This window comes from Myotis yumanensis, unplaced genomic scaffold, assembly GCF_028538775.1.
Source record: "Myotis yumanensis isolate MYYU_CA2020_CCGP unplaced genomic scaffold, mMyoYum1.0.hap1 SCAF_3, whole genome shotgun sequence".
Taxonomy (NCBI): domain Eukaryota; kingdom Metazoa; phylum Chordata; class Mammalia; order Chiroptera; family Vespertilionidae; genus Myotis; species Myotis yumanensis.
In genome coordinates, this window is record NW_027223754.1 from 102,280,916 (window position 1) to 102,302,221 (window position 21,306).

The window sequence follows — 21,306 nt, forward strand, 5'->3', positions numbered from 1 at the left end:
CCGAGGAGAGAAGGGGAGGGGAGGGAAGGGGAGGGGAAGGAAGGGAAGGGGAGGGAAGGAGAGGAGAGGAGAGAGGAGAGAAGTGAGGGAGAGAGAGAGAAATATTGATGTGAGAAACATGGATCAGTTGCCTCTTGTTGCCCTGACTGGGGACTGAACCTGCAACCTAGGTAGTGCTCTGAGAATTGAACCTGCAACCTTTTGGAGTATGGGATGATGCTCCAAACAACTGAGCCAACTGGCCAGGGCAAGGTCTTAACTTCTTAGCCAAAGAGCCAGCCCATGACTGTGAAAACCAGAGCCACACTTGGTCCCAACAGAGAGGGGCATGGACCTCACCTCCCATGCAATCCTTAGAACATACCTCTTCTTGCCCTAAGTTCCCAGAGACATTCATTATTCAAGGAGCAGAAACTGGACCCACATTCCAGGAAAACAGGTGTCAGCTCAATGGCAAATGGAGCTGGGAGCACAAGGGTTGCCTGCATTTCTAGGTGAGGTCCATGCACACCGTCTGGACCTCCTGATGTGAGGTCAATGACCATGCAGGAAGATAGATTCACACCAATTATTGCAGCAGATGGAAATTAATACACAGAGTGTTAGCCATATATAAAGTGTCTGACACATTAACCAACTGCACAAGAACAATCTTGAAGTATCTATTGCAGAGGGAGCAATATGTACCTATCTTTCCTAGACCTAGGGAATAAAGGAAAGAGGTTGGAACAATTAGAACTGAAAATTCTGTGGGTGTAGGACCTAGAACTCTGAGGAGGGTTGCTGCTCAGCTGGTATTGATGGGGGGTGGGGGTGGCGAGGAGGGGAATGCCATGAGACTGGTTCTGCAAGTGTTCAAAAAACACTGCAAATGGGATCCAGCTGCTGCAATGTCTGGGCACCGCTATACCTGGGTGAAGCAGCATTGTTGCTTGTAGGTGACCTGACAGGTACTGCAAGTCCACAAGAACACAGCAGGAGGGGGCAGCTTTTTGGTCCCCTCCAATGTCACATTAGGAGAACCTAACAGGGAATAGCTGGCACAGCAGAAATGCAGCTTGAAGTGTCCTAGCCCCAGTATCACAGAGCAGAGATGACAGATGAAGCTGAGAGACAATAGTTTAACCACTGGCCCAATCGAAATGGGAGGCAGGTGTGTCCTATACAAGGACATGCTCGACTTTCAGATTCTGTGGCTCACCAAGATCCTAGTGGTCAAATTCACTTCAGTCTGCATCATGAGCCCTGCCAGTCTAGACATGCCTAGGGCATAGCCCTGGCCCCCAAAGAGTAGCTGGCTCGAGGGAGGCTCCATCCCCTCCTCTGTGATATGAGTCAGGATCTCCTCTTCCCAGGGCTGCTGAGGGGTGGGGTGCAGAGGGCAGGAGCACCCTGCCCCATGAGGTCCATGGCAGCCTTACTCCACTGATCTGCCTGTCCATGGTTCTCTCCACAGCTCATCAGCAATGGCAGTGTGGTCTGTGCTGAAGCACTCTGGGACCATGTCACCATGGATAACCAGGAACTGGGCTTCAAAGCTGGGGATGCCATTGAAGTAATGGATGCCACCAACAGAGAGTGGTGGTAGGGCCATGTCACTGATGGGGAGGGTTGGTTTCCAGCTAGCTTCGTGTGGGTATGGCACTGGCCTGAGCTTCTCCAAAGCCCATAAAGAGCCAACTGACTCTGCTCAGAAACTCAAGCCTGAAACTGCTCTAGTGTTGGGCGTGGACTTCCCATTCACGGCTGTGGATTGGGTGGGTGGGGGTCATGAAGAACAGTCCACCTCCAGCAGAGCTGTCACTAACTCCAACCCCCTTCTCCCACCCCTCCTTCCAGGGGGCCCTCAGTAGCCAGAGAGGAATAGGTCAGAAATGAAGGTGTGTGGATCCCTCCAAGGGGAACCTGCATGTCAGAACACCACTACAAACAACTGGGTTTACCAAGCATTTATTAAGCACCGTGCAGGACATTCACCTGGATCCTCTTACTTATAACTTTCACAACAGCCCTGCAAGCTGAAAACTTCACTTACACCTGAGGCATGGACAAGTTAAGTCCTTAGCCCAATAGTTCACAGGGAAGGACCCAGATTCTCCCTAAGGAGGCCTTTAGTCTCTAAGGAAGGAATCCAGGTGCAGACTCCAAAAGGCCAGCAGAGGGCAGTAGGGAGGGGAGATCCCAGGCCCTGGAATTCAGTTTGTCATCCCTGCCCAGATTTCAGTGGTTGGCAAACTGCGGCTCGCGAGCCACATGCGGCTCTTTGGTCCCTTGAGTGTGGCTCTTCCACAAAATACCGACTTCTGCGCATGGGCCACGAAGTTTCAATCGCACTATACGTGCGCGCCCGCACGTGGTATTTTGTGGAAGAGCCACACGCAAGGGACCAAAGATCCGAATGTGGCTCAAGAGCCACAGTTTGCCGACCACTGCCCTAGATCAACTGTCTGTGGTGTACTCCAAGCCTTTCCTAGTTATGGGTCAGAGAGCCAACAAGGCCACATCACCATCCACTTCTCTCCTGGTCTCTACAGATAAAGAGCCCAGTATGAGCAAGCACAGTTCAGAAACTGTAGTGGGCAATCCTTTATTCCAAGCCCTGTGTCCAGCACAAGCCAAATGTAAGCAGAGCACCTTCGGAGGAGACATGGTCTCAGATGTCACTGACAACTGCAATGGTCATCGGACCTGTAGTCCCCCTGTCCAGATGAGCATTGTTCGAGGGTGGTGGGAGCTTGTCCCTGTGTGCCCTAACAGCTCTCAGAGCCCCAGTTACTACACAGCCGCAGGCATGCGAGGCATCGACCCTTGCTTGGCACTGACTGGCCGCCTTGCCTGCAGCTGTGGGTGAACCAGGATGAGCCCTGGGACAAAGGCAGGCAATGGTGGAGCTGAGGCTCGAAGTAGCAGCAGGAACCAGATGCACACAGTCATCAAGGAGATCCTCAGCAGGGAGTGGGACTATATCAAGCACCTACGGGATAGCTGCGAGGTGAGGCCCTCTGCGGTGCGGTGGGGTTGAGGAGGGACCTGACTGCTAGACCCTGTCCCCAGGGCTACATCAGGCAGTGTCACAAACGCACCAACATGTTCAGTGAGGAGCAGCTACGCACCATCTTTGGGAACATCGAGGACATCTACGGGTGCCATAAGGCCTTTGTGAAGGCACTAGAGCAGAAGTTCAACACGGAGTGCCCCCACCTGAGCGAGCTGGGTGCCTGCTTCCTAGAGCACATGAGCACACCTGCATCTGGCCCTGCCCACCCACCTGTGCTGGAGTCTCCTCTGCCTGCCTGCTGCCCCAGCCCACCTGCCTGCTCAGAAGTTGCCCTGCAGGCTAAAGGCCGGGCAACATGTTACTCTTTTCCAGGAATCTTCTAGGTTCCACTCCCTCACCTGCCCAAATGACCTCATCCTTCAAAATTGTTTTAGAAGTGTCCCTAGTTCTGTGGGAGATTAAGTCAGAGAAGGCTCCTTGGAGCAGGGGGCTTGGGATCAGCCCAGGATTTCCTTGGGCCAGAGTAGAGGGCAGGAGTAGGATAGGCTGCCTCTTGAGCATCCTGTGGGCTGTTCATAGCAAATTTTGGAGTTCTTCATACAGTGAGCAAATTTATGTGTCTTTTACAGTGTTTATTTACACTCCAAATGCCAACTGGCATTTAGCCAAGGTTCACTGGACTGGTTAGATGGACTCCTTCCTTCTGGCCTTGTCTGATAGGGAAAGCACAAGTTTTATCTATCTCCTATGAAAGTTGTTGGGGTGAGCAGAGGATGTCAAGTCCAGCCCATTGGGGACAATGTGGGTTCCTTCCTGGTTATTACCTGTAGGGGGTTGGAAGACCCTGCCAACCTCTCTCCAATGGCAGGCGAACTGGGAAGGGAGACCTTGGTCTGTCCATGCATAGGAGTAGATTGGGTCTAAGCACTAGAGTGAGTATGGGATCGGGGTCCAGTTATTCAGCAGGCAGTGTTGTGACTAGAGGGATAGGAACAAGCAATTTATTAACATCACCTAGTGTGAGTATCACAGCAACCCATCACCAGCCAGCAGCTGTTATCCTCTTTGCTCACCTAAGTCCATGATGTCATAGGTCACTACATGGCAGACCTGGCCTTTCTCTGGCTCCAGGTAGATGAGGCTTAAAAAAAAAAAAAAGGGAAAGAAAGAGGCCAGAACTTTTGTGAGGAAGAAGCAGGGCACTGGGCTGAGAATGAAAACTCAGGTGGCACAGCCATGGACAGACATCCATTTAATCTTTACCTCCCTCCCTCCCTCCTTCCCTCCCTCCCACCCTCCTTCCCTCCCTCCCTCCTTCCCTCCCTGCCTCCCTCTCTCCCTCCCTCCCTTCCTTCCTCCTCCTCTTTCTTCCTCTCTCACCCTCTCTCTCTCCTTTTTGGCCTTCCTTATTAGCATCCTTGATTTCATCCAAAAAATATATGTATTTTTACTGTATGTCAGTCAAAGTTATATGCTGAGGGTCCTGCTGAGAAAGCCTGATGGTGACAGGGATAGTACATGCTAGAGTTTTCAGAGGTTGTGTCCCTGGGCATGACACACCATAGCTTGGGCCAATACTATTGTAGAGCTTGGGCCCCCTGAGTGCAGCTCCTGAAGGAAATGCAGAGGCTCCCACTCCCTTCCTCCTATCACATGTTAGGTGCCTGCTGGAGAGACAACCACCCTAACTTCCAGTTGTGCTCCACAGCAAGCAAACTTCCAGATTTACTCAGAGTATTCCAACAACCATCCCAATGCATGCATGGAGCTCTCCTGGCTCACCAAGCTCAGCCAGTACATGTATTTCTGTGAGGCCTGCTGGCTGCTGCAAAAGATGACTGACATCTCCCTCAATAGCTTCCTGCTGACCCCAGTGCAGAAGATCTGCAAGTACCCACTGCAGTTGGCCAAGCTGCTCAAGTATACCCACCCCCAGCACAGGTAGGAGGCTGCTGAGGGAGAAAGGACAGCCAAGGGGCTCCTCACACCCTGGGTCAGCCAGTTTGTTGAGTACTCCTGGTGAGCTGGGCACTACTATAGATACTGGGGTGACAACACAGAGTAAAACCATCCCTGCTCTCACAAGCTATTGTTGAGATGAGGGAAGAGGACAGAAATAGGATATTACATACTGCCCTGTGTGGCACTTATGGAGAAGGTGGGGGTGTGCATTGACAGGTGAAGGAATTGACAGGCCAGTGGCACAGCCCCAGAGGGAAGCAGCTCCACATGTGGTTCCAGGAGGCTCACAGCGCTTCTCTGCTCTCTACCTCTCAGCCCTCTTCCATTTCTGTTCTTCCTCAGGTATTTCAAGGATGTGGAAGCTGCTTTACATGCCATGAAGGATGTGGCCCAGCTAATCAACGAATGGAAATGGAGACTTGAAAACATCAACAAGATTACTCAGGGGCAGAGCTCCATAGAGGACTGGGAGGTGAGGGCCCGACACTCCAGAAAATACTATGGGACTTGACCACTTCCTTTAAAATCATACTTCTGAAAAATCCAGGAGGGAGCTGGGGCAAGGAGCTATGCTCCTGGAACTAGCAAACAAGAGCTGGTAGCAGGAAATCCACTCACCTGAGCTCTGGGCCTCAGGCCCTTAGTGCTGCCACCTAAAGCAGGCCTGGTGGCCTCTTTCCTGGAGAAGAGTGTGTGGGAGCTGACTCACATTACACAGCCACAAGAGATTAAGTATGATGCTGCTCCCAAAGTGCAGCCAGCCAGTCCAGCAAGAGGGAGCTGTCCCTCTGCCCTCAGGGGACAGGCCAGATCCCCAAGTGTGGGGATTCCCAACAGAGGGTGCAGGCCTGCCAGAGCATCACCACAGATGGATCACTATGAATCAGAGCGTCCTGGTTCTTTTTTTCTGGCTTGCACATTCCACTTGTATCTGCCAATCTTGTCTTCTAAGGCAGCATGGAGGTCTGAACTAATGGTGACATTTCAGTACTCCAAGAGGCATTCCTTTTTTTTTTTTTTTAATTTAATGTGTTGCAGTGACACTGGTTAACAAAATTATACAGGTTTCAGGTGCACACTTCTACAACACATCAACTGTACATTGTATTGTGTTCACCTCCCCAAGTCAGGTATCCATCCATCACCATGTATCCCCTGTACGCTCCTCCACGTCCCTCCATCCTTCCTCTGCTGGGCAATCACCACAAATGTCTGTGTCCATGAGTTTTTCCTTTTTTTCTCTTTTTTTGCTCAATCCTTCTACTTTCCCTGCAGCCCCCATCCCAACAGCTGTCAGACTGCTCTTTATGAGTCTGTCACTATTTTGCTTGTTAGCTCATTATGTTCACTAGATTCCACATAAAAGTGAAATCATACAGTACTTGTTGTCTCTCACTGGCCTATTTCACTTAGTATAATGCTCTCCAGGTCCGTTCATGCTGCCACTAAGGGTAAGGTTTCCTTCTTTACTTATTTATTTGTTTTTTAACAGCCAAGTAGTATTCTATTGTGTAAATGTATCACACCTTTTTTATCCACTTATCTACTGATGGAAACCGGTTGCTTCCAAATCTTGGCTATGTAAATAATGCTGAATGAACACAGGAGTGCATATATTCTTTCGAATTAGTGTTTCTGGTTTCTTTGGATAAATTCCCAGAAGTGGAATCAGTGGGTCATAAGGCAGTTCCTTTTTTTTTGAGGTAACTCCATACTGCTTTCCACAATGGTTGTACCAATATGCATTCCCACCAACAGTGCACCAGGGTTCCATTTTCTCCACATCCACACCAACACTTGTTGATTTATTGATGATAGTCATTCTGACAGGCATCAGGTGATATTTCATTGTAGTTTTAATTTATATTACAGATTAGTGCCATTGAGCATCTTTTCATATGCCTGTTTGGCCATTTGTATGTCCTCTCCAGGGAAGTGTCTATTCAGGTCCTTTGCACATTTTTTTAATTAGAGGGCTTGGGGGTTTTTTTGGTATTGAGTTTTATATTTTGGGTATTAATCCTTTATCACATGTAAATTGGCAAATATGTTCTCCCATCCAGTGGGCTGGCTTTTCATTTTGTTGGTTTACTTTGCTGTACAAAAACTTTTTAGTTTGATGTTGTCCCCTTAATTTTTTCCTTTGTTTCCCTTGCTCGAGATTGCTACAAGAAATGTCCGAGATTTTACTGCCTGTTTCCTTCTAGGAGTTTTATGATTTCGAATCTAACATTTAAGTCTTTAATCCATTTTGAGTTTATTCTTGTGTATGGTATAAGAAGGTAGTCTAGTTTTACTTTTTTGAACAAATTATCCCAACACTAATTATTGAATACATTATCTTTACCCATTGTATTATTTGCCTCCTATGTCAAATATTAATTAAGAATAAAGGCTTGGGTTTGCTTCTGGGCTCTCTATTCTGTTCTACTGATATGTCTATTTTTTGCCAGTACCATGTTGTTATGATTACTATGGCTTTGTAGTATAGTTTGACATCAGGTAGCATTATTCCTCCAACTTTGTTCTTTTTTCTCAACATTGCTGTGACTATTCAGGTCTTTTGTGTTTCCATATAAATTTTAGTTCTAGTTCTGTGAAATACCAAGATAAGTGACTGGTATCTTCATAGCTGAATCTATAGATTGCTTTGGATAGGTAGTATGGACATTTTAATGATGTTAATATTTCCCTTCCATGAACATGGTATATGCTTCCACTTACTTGTATCTTTCATTTCTTTCTTCATTGTCTTCTAATAATTTTGCAAGTACAAGTCTTTTACATCCTTGGTTAAATTTATAACCAGGTATTTTATTCTTTTTGAAGCAATTGTGAATGGAATTGTTTTCTTAGTTTCCCTTTCTGATATTATTGGTGTAAAAATGAAACTCATTTCTGGGTATTTATTTTGTATTCCCCTGCTTTACTAAATTCTTTTATCAGTTCTAGTTTTTTGGTGGAATCTTTAGGGTTTTCTATATACAGTATCATGTTATCTACAAATAATGGCAGTTTTACTTATTTCTAATTTGGTTGTCTTTTATTTCTTCTTCTTATTTGATTGTTGTAGTTAAGACTTCCAGCACTATATTGAATTAGAGTGGTGAAAGCAGACATCCCTGTCTTTTTCCTGATCTTAAGGGAGCCAGTTGTAGTTTTTGCCCACTGAATATGTTGGTTATGGGTTGGTCACATACGGCCTTTATTATGTTGCAGTATGTTCCCTCTACTTCCACTTTGCTGAGAGTTTTTATCATAACTAGGTGCTGGATTTTATCAAATATTTTTCTGCATCTATTGCTATAATTAGGTTTTTATCCTTCATCTTATTTATGTGGTCTGTCATGCTTATTGATTTACAGATATTGTACCAACCTTGCATCCCCAGAATAAATCCTATTTGATCATGGTGTATGATCTTTTTAATGTTTTACTGGAACCAGTTTGCTAAAATTTTGTTGAGGATTTTAATATCTATGTTCATCAGGGATATTGGCCTATAATTCTTTCCTTGTAGTGCCTTTATATGGTTTTGGAATCACGATGATGCTGGCCTCATAAAACAAGCTTGGAAGTCTTGCCTCCTCTTGAATTATTGTAATAGTTGGAGAAGGATAGATGTTACTTCTTTTCTGAATGTTTGGAAACATTTACCTGTGAAGCCATCCAGTTCAGGACTTGTATTGGGAGATTTAGGTTACTGCTTCTATTACTTTCTATTCAGATTCTCCGATTCTTTCTTATTCGGTGTTGGAAAATTGTATTTTCCTAGGAGGTTTTTCCTTTTGTCCAGATTGTTCAATTGTTGGCATACAGTTGTTCAGATTTTCTTACAATCCTTTGTATTTTTAAAAAAATTATTCTAAACATTATTGCTCCATCCAACTATACATTCATTGGTTAATTCTTGCCCTGACCATGGATCAAATCCACAACTTGGTACACTGGGACAACACTCCCAACTAATTTAACTACCTGGTCAGGGCCCTTTGTATTTCTTTGGTGTCAGTTGTTACTTTTCTTTCATTTCTGATTTCTGGGGTCTGCTCTTTTTTCCTCGGTAAGTCTGGTTAAAGGCTTGTCGATCAAGCCCTGGCCAGGTTGGCTCAGTGTTTAGAGTATTGGCTTGTGGACCAAAGGGTCACTGGTTGGATTCCCGGTCAAGGACATGTACCTGAGTTGCAGGTTTGATCCCTGGGAGCAGCCAGGACTTGTGCGGGAGGAAACCAATCGATGTGTCTCTCTTTCCCTCCCTCCCTTCCACTTCCTTTAAAATAGATTCTCAGTCCCTTGCTCTCTTCTTCTTCTTGCGGATGTTGTTATGCTTCTTGTTTTCCCAATGGTCCCTTAAACTATTCTTTTTTTACAAATATATTTTTATTGATTTTTTACAGAGAGGAAGGGAGAGGGATAGAGAGTTAGAAACATCGACGAGAGAGAAACATCGATCAGCTGCCTCCTGCACACCTCCCACTGGGGATGTGCCCGCAACCAAGGTACATGCCCTTGACCGGAATCGAACCTGGGACCCTTGAGTCCACAGGCCGACGCTCTATCCACTGAGCCAAACCGGTTAGGGCTATTCTTTTTTTATTTGAAAAAATACCCTTAGGTGAGGATTAACAACAACAACAAAAAGGCTTGTCAATCTTGTTTATCTATCCAACGAACCTTCTCTTGGTTTTATTGATCTTTTGTATATTTTTTAGACTATTTTTTTATTCGTGCTTGGATCTTTATCATTTCCTTCCTTCTACTCACTTGGGGCTTTTTTCACTGTTTCCCATAAATACTGGATTATTGTATTCTCATTTTCATTTGTTTCAAAGTATCTTTTGATTTCTTCTTTGATTTCATTAACTCACTCATTGTTTAAGAACATATTATTTACCTCCATGTCTTTGTGTGTTTTTCAGATTTTTCTTGTAATTGCTTTCTAGGTTCATAGCCTTATGGTCAGAAAAGATGCTTGATCTGATTTGAACCTTTTTAAATTTACTGAGACTTGTTTTGTGTCCTATCATGTGGTCTATCTTAGAAAATGTTTCATGTGCATTTTAAAAGAATGTGTGTGTGTATATATATATATACTAGAGGCCCGGTGCACAAAAATTTGTGCACTGGGGGGGGGGGGGTGGTCCCCCAGCCCGGCCTGTGCCCTCTCACAGTCTGGGACCCCTCGGGAGATAACAACCCGCTGGCTTAGGCCTGCTCCCGGGTGGCAGAGGGCAGGCCCAATCCCTAGGTGCAGCCCCTGGTCAGGCTCAGAGCAGGGCAGATTGGGGAGTTGGGGCGCCGCCCCATCATGCACAGAGCAGGGCGGATCGGGAGGTTGCAATGCCACCCTCAGTCACGCTCAGGGTAGGGCCGATTGGGGGGTTGGGGTACCGCCCCCTGTCACACTCAAGGCAGGGTCGATGGGGAGGTTGCGGCGCCACCCCCTGTTACACTTAGAGCAGGGCCGATCAGGGGGTTGTGGCGCTGCCCCCTGTCACTCACAGAGCAGGGCCGATCAGGGGGTTGGGGCGCTGCACCCTGTCACTCACAGAGCAGGGCCCATCAGGGGGTTGAGGAGCTCCCCCCTGTCACTCACAGAGTAGGGCCGATAGGGGAACTGGGGCACCGCTCCCTGTTACACACAGAGCAGGGCAGATCAGGGGGTTGGGGCGCTGCACCCTGTCACACTCAGGGCAGGGCCAATGGGGAGGTTATGGCTCTACCCTGTCACACACAGAGCAAGGCCTGTGGAGGGGGGTTGGGGCACCACCCTCTATCACCCACAGAGCAGGGCCGATCAAAGGGCTGGGGCGCCGCCACTGTCACACTCAGGGCAGGGCAGATGGAGAGGTTATGGCTCTACCCTGTCACATACAGAGCAGGGCCGATCAGGGGGTTGGTGCGCCGCCCCCTGTCACACACAGAGCCGCAGGGCAATCAGGGGGTTGGTGCGCCGCCCCCTGTCACACACAGAGCCGCAGGGCAATCAGGGGATTGGGAAGCTCCCCCCTATCAGGCACAGAGCAGGGCTGATCAAGGGGTTGGGGCGCCTTCCCCTGTCATGAACAGAGCAGGGCAGATAGGGAGGTTGTGGCCCCGCCCCGTCACTCACAGATCCGCAGGGCGATCAGCGGGTTTGGGCGCTGCCCCCGTCACGCTGATCCCAGTGCCGGGAGCCTCGCTGCTCCACTGATCCTGGTGCCGGGAGGCATATTACCCTTTTACTATATAGAATAGAGGCCTGGTGCACGGGTGGGGGCTGGCTGGTTTGCCCTGAAGGGTGTCCTGGATCAGGGTGGGGGTCCCACTGGGGTGCCTGGCCAGTCTGGCTGAGGGGCTGAGGGCTGTTTTCCGGAAGCGGGTGACTGAAGTTCCCAACCGCTCCTTTTTTTCTTTTTCTTTATTTTATTCTGGGCCAGCTTTAGCTCTGAGGCCTCGCTGCTGAAAACATTGATACAATGTTGCGGTCCGGCTGGGTGAAACTGACTGAATGAAAGCTGGTTTCTGGGGTTTTGTTTAGCTTCTTATTTGCAACATAGTACATAGTTGCTTAGAGTTGCAGCTGAGAGGCGGGCAGCGGCAGGTGGGGAACGTTGGAGTTCACCGTCACTGGAGCAAGCAAGCCTCCCTGCTCGCTTCAGTGCATGGCTGCCAGCCGCCATCTTGGCTGACAGTTAATTTGCATAAGGATATGCTGATTAGCCAATGGGAAGGGTAGCGGTCATACGCTAATTACCATGTTTCTCTTTTATTAGTGTAGACTAGAGGCCCGGTGCACAAAAATTTGTGCACTGGAGGGGGGTCCCCCAGCCCGGCCTGTGCCCTCTCACAGTCTGGGACCCCTTGGGAGATAACGACCTGCTGGCTTAGGCCTGCTCCTGGGTGGCAGAGGGCAGGTCCAATCCCTAAGTGCAGCCCCTGGTCGGGCTCAGAGCAGGGCCGATTGGGAAGTTGGGGTGCCTCCCCGTCATGCACAGAGCAGGGCGGATCGGGAGGTTGCAATGCCACCCTCAGTCACGCTCAGGGTAGACTGATTGGGGGGTTGGGGCACCGCCCCCTGTTACACTCAAGGCAGGGTCAATGGGGAGGTTGCGGCGCCACCCCCTGGCACGCACAGAGCAGGGCCAATCAGGGGGTTGGGGCGCTGCTCCCTGTCACTCACAGAGCAGGGCCGATCAGGGGGTTGGGGCGCTGCCCCCTGTCACTCACAGAGCAGGGCCCATCAGGGGGTTGAGGAGCTCCCCCCGTCACTCACAGAGTAGGGCCGATAGGGGAGCTGGGGCACTGCCCCCTATCACACACAGAGCAGGGCAGATCAAGGGGTTGGGGCGCTGCACCGTGTCACACTCAGGGCAGGGCCAATGGGGAGGTTATGGCTCTACCCTGTCACACACAGAGCAAGGCCCATGGAGGGGGGTTGGGGCGCCACCCTCTATTACCCACAGAGCAGGGCCGATCAGGGGGTTGGGGCACCGCCACTGTCACACTCAGGGCAGGGCCGATGGAGAGGTTATGGTTCTACCCTGTCACACACAGAGCAGGGCCGATCAGGGGGTTGGTGCGCTGCACCCTGTCACACACAGAGCCACAGGGCAATCAGGGGGTTGGGGAGCCGCACCCTGTCAGGCACAGAGCAGGGCTGATCAGGGGGTTGGGGCGCCTTCCCCTGTCATGAAGAGAGCAGGGTGGATAGGGAGGTTGTGGCCCCGCCCCCTGTCACACACAGAGCCACAGGGTGATCAGGGGGTTTGGGCACTGCCCCCTGTCACGCTGATTCCGGTGCCGGGAGCCTCGCTGCTCCGCTGATCCCGGTGCCGGAAGGCATATTACCCTTTTACTATATAGGATAGAGGCCTGGTGCATGGGTGGGGGCTGGCTGGTTTGCCCTGAAGGGTGTCCTGGATCAGGGTGGGGGTCCCCACTGGGGTGCCTGGCCAGGCTGGCTGAGGGTCTGAGGGCTGTTTTCCCGCTGGCAGTTGACTAAAAGCTCCCAACTGCTCCTTGTTTTCTTTTTTTTTTTTTTTATTCTGGGCCAGCTTTAGCTCTGAGGCCTCGCTGCTGAAAACATGGATACAATGTTGCGGTCCGGGGCTGACTGACAGCCGGTTTTGTTTAACTTCTTATTTGCAACATAGTAATAGTTGCTTAGAGCTGCAGTTGAGAGTACGGCAAGTGAGGCGGGGAACGTTGGAGTCTGCAGTTCCTGGAGGAAGCAAGCCTCCCTGCTCGCTTCAGTGCATGGCTGCCGGCCGCCATCTTGGCTGACAGTTAATTTGCATAAGGATACGCTGATTAGCCAATGGGGAGGGTAGCGGTCGTACGCCAATTACCATGTTTCTCTTTTATTAGTGTAGATATATATTCTACTGCTTTGAGTGAAATGCTCTGAAGATTTCAATTAAATTTGACCGATCTAATGTGCTATTTGAAGTCACAATCCATTCCCTACTATGACTGTTGAGCTCTGCATTTATATCCATTAAGAATTGCTTTACATATTTAGGTGCTTCTATGTTGGGTGCATAAATGTTTACCAGGGTTATATCCTCTTGTTAGATTTCTCTCTTTATCATAATGCATTGTCCTTCTTTGTCTCTTATTATACCAATTTAAAGACTCTTTTGTCTTGCCGAAACCGGTTTGGCTCAGTGGATAGAGCGTCGGCCTGCGGATTGAAGGGTCCCAGGTTCGATTCCGGTCAAGGGCATGTACCTGGGTTGCGGGCACATCCCCAGTAGGAGATGTGCAGGAGGCAGCTGATCAATGTTTCTCTCTATCTCTAACTCTTTCCCTTCCTCTCTGTAAAAAATCAATAAAATATATTTAAAAAAAAAAAAAGACTCTTTTGTCTGATATATGTGTTACCCTAGCTTTTTTTTATTTTGCATTTTCATTTGCATGAAATATTTTTCCATCTTTTTACTTTTAGTCTACATTTTTCATTCTGAAGTGGGTCTTTTGTAGACAGCATATATATGGGTTTTGTTTTCTTATCCATTCAGGTACACTATGTTGTTGTGTGTTTTTTTATTGGAGCACTTATACCACTTACATTTAAAGTGATTATTGATAGATATGTATTTATTGTTATTTTTTTACTAAGTTGTTGGGTTTTCTCTTATTATTTTTTCTTTATTGATTAAGTTATTACATATGTCCTTATCCCTATTGCCCCCACCCCCCTGTCTGCACCCATTGGTTATGCTTATATGCATGCATACAAGTCCTTTGGTTGATCTCTCCCCCACCCTCCCCTACCTTCCCTCTGAGGTTTGAGCATCTGCTCGATGCTTCTCTGTCTCTGGATCTGTTTTTGTTCATCAGTTTATGTTGTTCATTATAATCCACAAATGAGTGAGATCATGTGATATTTATCTTTCTCTGACTGACTTCTTTCGGTTAGCATAATGCTCTCCAGCGCCATCCAAGCTGTTGCAAATGGTAGAAGTTCCTTCCTTTTTACAGCAGCATAGTATTCCATTGTGTAGATGCACCATGGTTTTTTAATCCACTCATCTGCTGAAGGGCATTTAGGCTGTTTCTAAATCTTAGCTATTGTAAATTGTGCTGTTATGAACATAAGGGTGCATATATCCTTTCTGATTGGTGTTTCTAGTTTCTTGGGATATATTCCCAGAAGTGGGATCACTGGATCAAATGGGAGTTCCATCTTTAGGGGGTTTTTTTGAGGAAACTCCATACTGTTCTCCACAGTGGCTGTACCAGTCTGCATTCCCACCTGCAGTGCACAAGTGTTCCTTTTCTCCACATCCTCGCCAGCACTTGTCATTTGTTGATTTGTTGATGATAACCATTCTGACAGGTGTAAGATGATACCTTATTGTTGTTTTGATTTGCATGTGTCAGATGATTAGTGACTTTGAGCATGTTTTCCTATGTCTCTTGGCCTTCTGTATGTCCTCTTTCAAAAAGTATCTATTTAGGTCCGTTGCCCATTTTTTTTATTGGGTTGTTTATCTTCCTTTTGTTAAGTTGTATGAGTTCCCTGTAAATGTTGGAGATTAAACCCTTATTGGAGATAACATTGGCAAATATGTTCTCCCATGCAGTAGGCTTTCTTGTTGTTTTGTTGATGGTTTCTGTTGCTGTGCAGAGCTCTTTATTTTGATTTGTCCCATTTGTCTATTTTCTCTTTAGTTTCCATTGTCCTGGGAGCTGTATCGGTGAAGATACTGCTTCAGCATATGTCTGAGATTTTGCTGCCTGTGGATATTCTTATTATTTTTTTAATTCTCACCTGAGAATATGATTTTTATTGATTTTAGAGAGAGAGAAGAAGGAAAGAAGGGTAAGGGGGAGAGAGGGGGGAAGGAGAGAGAGAGAGAGAGAGAGAGAGAGAGAGAGAGAGAGAGAGAGAAACATCAATGTGAGAGAAACATCTATCAGTTGCCTCCTATATGTGTGTATGTGCCTGCGATTGAACCAAGAACCTTGGGTGTACAGAATGATACTCCAACCAACTGAGCCATCCAGCCAAGGGCTGCTTCTTTTTCTTGATGCTGGCACTTTCACATTTCTTGTAATACTGGTTTGGTGGTAAGAAATTCTTTAGCTTTTTCTCGTCTGGGAAGCCCTTAATTTCTCCTTCAATATTAAATGATAGCCTTGCTGACTAATGCAGTCTTGGCTGTAGTTCCTTACTTTTCTTCACTTTGACTATTTCATGCTAATCCCTTCCAGTGTGAAATGTTTCTGTTGAGAAATCAGCTGACAGTCTTATGGGAGCACCTCGTAACTGTCTCTTACTGCCTTTAAGATTCTCTTTGTCTTCAATGTTTGCCATTTTAGTTACGTCTTGGTGTAGGCCTCTTTGGATCCCTCTTGTTTGGGGTTCTGTGCACTTACTGGACTTGTATTTTTTTTCTTCACCAGGTTAAGGAAGTTTTGGTCATTATTTCTTCAAATAGATTCTCAATCCCTTGCTCTCTCTCTTCTTCTGGTACCCCTATCACAAGGATGTTATGCCTCATGTATTCCCAACAGTCCCTTAACCTATTCTTTTTTAAATTTTTGCTGCTCTGATTCGGTGTTTTTTGTCTTCCTTGTGTTGAAAATCGCTGATTCAATCCTCTGCTTCATCCAACCTGTATTTCTTCCAGTGTATTCAGTTCTGGTATTGTATTCTTCATTTCTGATTTGTCTTTTTTTTTATGGTTTATCTTTTTCCATGCTTTGAGCAACCTGTAACCATTAGTCTGAACTCTTTGTCTGATAAATTGCCTCCCTCTGTTTCATTTAGCTATTTTTCTGGAGATTTCCTTGTTCTTTAATTTGGGGCCTGTTTCTTTGTCTCCCCAGTTTAGCTGCCTTTGTTTGTTTTGTACTAGATAGATTTGTTATGACTCCCAGTCTTCATGGGGTGGCCTTTACATAGTAGGTGTTCTGTGGGGTTCAGGGGTGCAGTGTTCTTGACACCTGACCTGGGTGGTCCAGGACTGTTCCTTGTATCGGTTATGTGGGCCCTCCTGTGGTAATTGTGTCTTGAGTGCTGTTGACTTATTTGTGCATGGCATTGACCTGAGGCTCAAGCCTGATCACAGCATGTGAGTCGCTCTGCAGGTGCTGACCACATGAAGTGAAATTTGCCTCTACAGTGTCTGGTACCTACCAATATCTCTCTGTGGATATGCTGCTTATGAAGCTTATTGGGTACTGCTCTGATGTTGTCTGAAGTTCGTGGCTCTCTTTGCGGTCTCTCACGGGGAAGATCTCCTGGCCAGGAGCTCCGAACTCATCTACTCAGGGAAGCTGATTTGAGTTACACAGCCACAAGCCAAGAGCCAGCAGAGGATGTTTTTTCTCTTTGACCACCAACTCATCTACTGTAAGAAGGTACAGTAAGAAGGTCTCTCTTTCCTGCTGGACAGCCTATTTAGAGCAGAAATGGAGAAAGTGAAGCTAAGGGCTAGAAGCAGCTGCCCAGAGAAAAGATGACACACACAGGGCACCCTTTTTCCCAGAGCCTTGAGTATGGCAGGCCCTTCCCTGGTCTTGCCCTTAGGGCCAGGATGACGGTGGGAGAGTGAGTAGCCCAGGGACTATGGGGTGGCCCTCGCAGCCTGACCAGGGCCCAGTACTATAAGAACACCCTCCTCTCTGAACAAAACCCAGTTTCCCCTCCCTAGCCCTGGAGTCTTCTGCTCTAGTAGCTTCCCTACCTCCTCTGTGCTGCTAGCTCTACTTCTCTTTTAAAACATTGCCTAAGTAACTCTATCCAGAAGCCCTCCTGACAACTGACTTGGCCCAGGTATACCTGGTGCTCTTCTCTGCTGTGGTATGGACCCTGGCTCACTATTTGTATCCATGGCTGCTTGCCCACAAAACTACAGGTGCCTTTAAAGACCCTCAGGCTAGCCAATAACTTAACTGAAGGAGTGAGGCTCTTCATCATAGATTTGGCACATAATTGGGGGCTGTACTAGGCTCACTATGCCCTTGTGAGCTCATCCTCTGCTAGGGAGGTAGGTGTGTGGCTCATCAGCCCTTCCAGTTACAGGACAGTGAGTGACACAGGGTCTTAGAGATAGTCAGGAGAGCAGTTCAAAGTATGGGGAGGGATCCAACAAGCAGGCTGGGCTGGCAGCTCATGGTGCCTCTGGCAGGACCTTCTACACCAGGATGTGCTGTACTATAAGGGCCGAGTGGAAATGGATAGCTTAGAGGTAGTGGATCTAGAGTACTGGAAGGATAAAGACCTCCACATGAGCATCAAGAATGCCTTCCAGCTGCACTATGGAACCATGGGAGAGAGCTACCTGCTGTGTGCCAGGAAGCCTGCAGAAGCAGTGCTGGCCCAAAGCCTTTGCCAGGGAGAGGGAGCAGGTGTGGCTGGACCAGAAGACAGGTGAAATACCCCCTCTCAACTTTGCTGCACTGCAAGGGCCCACCAGGCCTCCTTACCCTGGAATGCAAGGTCAGGACAACTGTTGACTGGGACTGCATGTCTCATAGACCAAGGGTCTCAGGGTTTGGTGAGGCTCTAGGGTCTCTTGATTTCAGCCCCAGGGAATGGTTCTGCTGGCCTTTTGTGGGGGGAGGGGTTGCTTCCAACACACGTACACTCAAGTGTGCTCAGTTGCAGGGATAACACTGGAGTGGGAGGTGGGACTGACCTCCAGAAGCCTGTCCCATCCCCATATGAGCAGGGTATCTCCCCACCACATTCCCCTCCTGTCCATGTGCCCCTTGTCCTCATACTCAGCAGTGACCAGATTGACTCTTGGCTTGGGAAAAGTCTCTGGTGAAAGATGGGGTAGGGCAAGGGGAGAATGTGGGGAGGGCTCTGAGAAGGGCACCAGGAAGAGTACCTTGGCTCTGTCTGGAGCCAAGGCCAGCTGGCTGAGCAGGACAGTCCCTGCAGCATGGTGAGCCCTGCGCACTGTAGAGCGAGTATGGTACACAGAGGGCTGCTCCATGGCCAGGAAGCATAGGACAAAAGGACTGTGGGCAGGGGAGGAGGGGAAAGTAGAAGAGCAGCAAAGTCCTAGCAGGGAAGCAGGTATCTCATTTGTGCCCCTTGCTCCCAGGCTTCTCCATCACTAAGCTGCAAAGGGAGCAAGCCATGCTGAATGCCAGCAAGCAGCAGGCACCTGGGAAGCCCAAAGGTAAGCAGGTGGTAGACCCATATCCACTTTAGCAGCCTAGTCCTGATCAAACCCTTCTCTGACCCCCAAAGCAAAGTGAGCTAGCACCTAGGTCCTCAGTTACCCATTGCCCTTTGCAGGTGTTTGTTCCCAAAGGTTGGTGATAAGGGGTCACCACTGATGAAACTTATGTCAGTATGCATTTGGAATTCTTGCTCTCTATCACCTCAGACAACCCTGCCTCCAAGCAATAACATTAGTAATAGTGACAGTGCTCACTTCCCCAGGCCTGCTTTGTGGCAGTCATCCTCACAGCCACCTTACATCCCCTTTCCCACAAAGGCACTGAAACTGCCTTGCACAGAGCCTATGCCATGGAGAAGCTCCAGGGCCTCACACCTTTCAGGTCCCTTAGCCCTCATCTCTGCACACTACAAGAGGGTGGCTCAGGCTTCTGGGTGTAGTAACCCCACTGGAAGCAAGTTCCCTACCATGGGAGTCTGAGGCAGAGCCCTGGGACAGGTCCCATGCTACCACCCCACAGCAGAGGATGCCATTCTGCCCTGTACTAATGACTCTCTAGGCACTTATATAACCCCTTCTGTCTCCTTACCCAGCCCTCAGACAGCCCTACTATCTGATGCACCAAGAGCACCTGACATTGCTAACCAGCCTGCCCCAGCAACAGGTCTTGGTGCTGGAAGAGCCCAAGTAGAAGCCATCCCCCTTCTGGTATAGCATTAGCGGCTGGCGCCCTTCCCCAAGTGAGCCTATTCACCACCAACAGCACTGTCTTGGCCTGCTCTGCCAGCTAGTCTCCAGCTTTCCCTCCCCTAGGTTCACCCATGGCTTCCGGCCCTCCTCTGCCTACTCTGCAAACTGGAAGTGAGCAGGGCTGAGCAAGGAAATGGCTTGGTGTCACCAGTTCGTACCAGGCTCTGCACCTATTCTTGGTTCTTCCTCACTACTGATGCACTACATACACAAGCTGGAGGGGCAGGAGCCCCACAGCACAGGAACCTCCCGCCACCCTCCCTACCTTTGTGGGGCCTCCTGGAAACTACAGCTGAGAACCATCAGCAAGATGGACATGTGTAAAAGGACTGACTACTTTAGACTCTCTTCTTCATACATCTAATCATTCCTCCTCCTGTTTTCTCTGGGCAGGAGGAGACTGTCTGCCTTCCACCACTTGGAAAACTGGGCTGTGTGCCCCTCTGCCCTCCAATTCTCCTTGCAGGCCTCCAGCTGATGGTGCCAGGCAGCTGACATCTCTGGAGGGTGGGAACCGGGTATTCTGCATATGACCACACCTGGCCCCAGAGCCCATCCATTTTGTCTCCCAGTTCCTCTCTAGACACTCTCTTCACTTGTAATGTGTTTATAATCAACTGCAAACTTCCATCAGGGTATGTCCACATGTAGCTGTGTGTTGACTCCAGAACCTGGTTCCAGTTTTTTTGTTTCGATTTTGTTTTTCAAAATGGAGAAAAAGAATTGTTAGTGACACAGGAAGATTGCCTTACCCTAAGTAAGCATGAGAAGCCATAAGGACTGAGTTCTATAGCCCAGCATGCAGGACTGACCTGTCCACCCAGAAGCCAGTCAATATGTGGATTGGAGGGGGAAGCCTACATCCCACCCCAAGGAAGGGTGCCCATGAGTACATCCAGGGCCTGGCTTGTGGGTGCAAAGTGCCAAGCAGCCCCTCTAGCCCATGGGAATTCAGCAGCATGTAGTCACTTGCACTACTCTACCTTCTCCAAGCCAAACACTACATTTAATTTCATAAAAAAAACTTGTAAAAAATAAACTGGCTGCCAGCCCTTGTTTTCTATGGATGTCTATGCATTTTCTCCTCTGTATGCCTACCTTTCCTTAACCTGGAGTAAATAATCCCAGTAGCACCCAGAATTGGGAGTAGGGCCTCACCAAGTTGAGCTCATGCCTCACGGTTTTAGTGAAAAGAGGCTAAAGTGGCTAGGCTAACTGCTTGAAGGAGGCTCAGGGCCACTGGGAGCTGTCCAAGTGAGGTATGGCTGGCTCAGCCCCTCTCTCCCCTTAGGGCCTAGAAGCCCACTCCCTCCCTGACTGCTCTCAGAGTTTATATTTAGCTGAAATTAGCAAATGTGTTCGGGGAACAGGCAGTCCATAATCTTTCTGTGTCTCAGCATCTTCCTTAGTGAAAGGGGGAAGAATGTGTCTTCCCAGGAGGACCTGAGCTACAGGACCAGAAGAAGAGGAATGAGGGTGGCTTTCCTCCCCCTTCCCACCTAGGGAAACAGTCCTCATAACCTGTGGCCTCCACAAACCCTTACACACTGCCAAGGTCAAGAGTACCTGGGGCCGAAACCGGTTTGGCTCAGTGGATAGAGCGTCGGCCTGTGGACTGAAAGGTCCCGGGTTCGATTCCGGTCAAGGGCATGTACCTGGGTTGCGGGCACATCCCCAGTAGGAGATGTGCAGGAGGCAGCTGGTCGATGTTTCTCTCTCATCGATGTTTCTAACTCTCTATCTCTCTCCCTTCCTCTCTGTGAAAAATCAATAATATATATATATATATATATATATATATATATATATATATATATATATATAAAGAGTACCTGGGAAGCAGCTGAGCACTACAGGGCTTTTGCTCGAAACCACTGGATTTCCAAACTTTAGAGAAACTACAACACCTCCCAGGCAGGTAAACCACCTTGCGACAAAACCTACAGGGAAAAATCATGAAAACCATAA

General features: G+C 48.3%; 1 protein-coding gene across 1 annotated transcript; it reads left to right on the top strand.

The window, feature by feature from the left end:
* Positions 1-1,495: 1,495 nt before the first annotated feature.
* Positions 1,496-19,833, top strand: ARHGEF4 (Rho guanine nucleotide exchange factor 4). Its single transcript, XM_070408737.1, is given in 12 exon segments — positions 1,496-1,636; positions 2,842-2,873; positions 2,875-2,992; positions 3,055-3,238; positions 4,711-4,939; positions 5,303-5,432; positions 16,655-16,813; positions 17,584-17,756; positions 17,758-17,825; positions 18,508-18,585; positions 19,182-19,328; positions 19,805-19,833. Coding segments are annotated over 12 exon segments (1,473 nt in total). The 5' UTR covers positions 1,496-1,510.
* The last annotated feature ends 1,473 nt before the right edge of the window (positions 19,834-21,306 follow it).